Source organism: Eimeria mitis, genomic scaffold, assembly GCF_000499745.2.
Source record: "Eimeria mitis Houghton genomic scaffold, Emh_scaff1296, whole genome shotgun sequence".
In the NCBI taxonomy this organism is placed as follows: Eukaryota; Apicomplexa; class Conoidasida; order Eucoccidiorida; family Eimeriidae; genus Eimeria; species Eimeria mitis.
Window position 1 is genome coordinate 7400 of NW_013568645.1, and position 620 is coordinate 8019.

General features: G+C 61.5%; 1 protein-coding gene across 1 annotated transcript in view; it reads right to left on the bottom strand.

Annotated features, from left to right (window-relative positions):
- Positions 1 to 620, bottom strand: part of EMH_0033980 (uncharacterized protein) — a gene marked incomplete at both ends in the record, with an annotated part of 11182 nt that overhangs the window by 6999 nt on the left and 3563 nt on the right. The window contains one exon of the mRNA XM_013494809.1: positions 109 to 618. Coding sequence (XP_013350263.1) covers positions 109 to 618 — 510 coding nt within the window. The remainder of the gene's footprint in view (positions 1 to 108; positions 619 to 620) is intronic.

The following is a 620-nucleotide window of genomic DNA, read 5'->3' on the forward strand; positions in this document are numbered from 1 at the left end:
CTGCTGCTGGTGATGCTGCTGGCGCTGCTGCTGCGGCAGTGATGAAAGCTGCTGTCGGGGCGAAGCATCTGTGGTTCTTTCTCGGGCAGGGGCAGCAGCAGCAGCAACAGTGTGCGTTGCAGCAGCAGCTGCTGCAGCTGCTGCAGCTGCTGCTGCCGCTGCTGTCGTCGCTCCTGCTGCTGCTGCTGCTGCTTTAATTTCTACGCGCCCTGTTGGTGCTACAGCCGCTGCTGCTATGGGCCTTGGTGCTGCGAACGCTGCTGCAGCAGCACTTGCTGTCCGCTGTCTGCTGCTTGCTGCTGCAGCAGCATGTAAGCCAACAGAGACAGGAGCAGCAGCAGCAGCAGCAGCAGCAGCAGGCACAGCAGCAGCTTCGATGGTCCTCAGTCGGGGCACATTCGAGTCCGGCTGGGAATTTGCCTGTTGAAATAGCTGCTGCTGCGGCTGCTGCTGCTGTTGCTGCTGCTGTTGCTGCTGTTGCTGCTGCTGCTGCTGTTGTTGCAGTTGCCGCTGCTGTTGTAGTAGGCGCTCCTTCTGGCGCAGAAGTTCATGCTGCTGCTGCAGCAGCCGCAGCAGCCCTGCCTGCTGCTGCTGTTGCTGCTGCGCTGCAACCTTGCTCC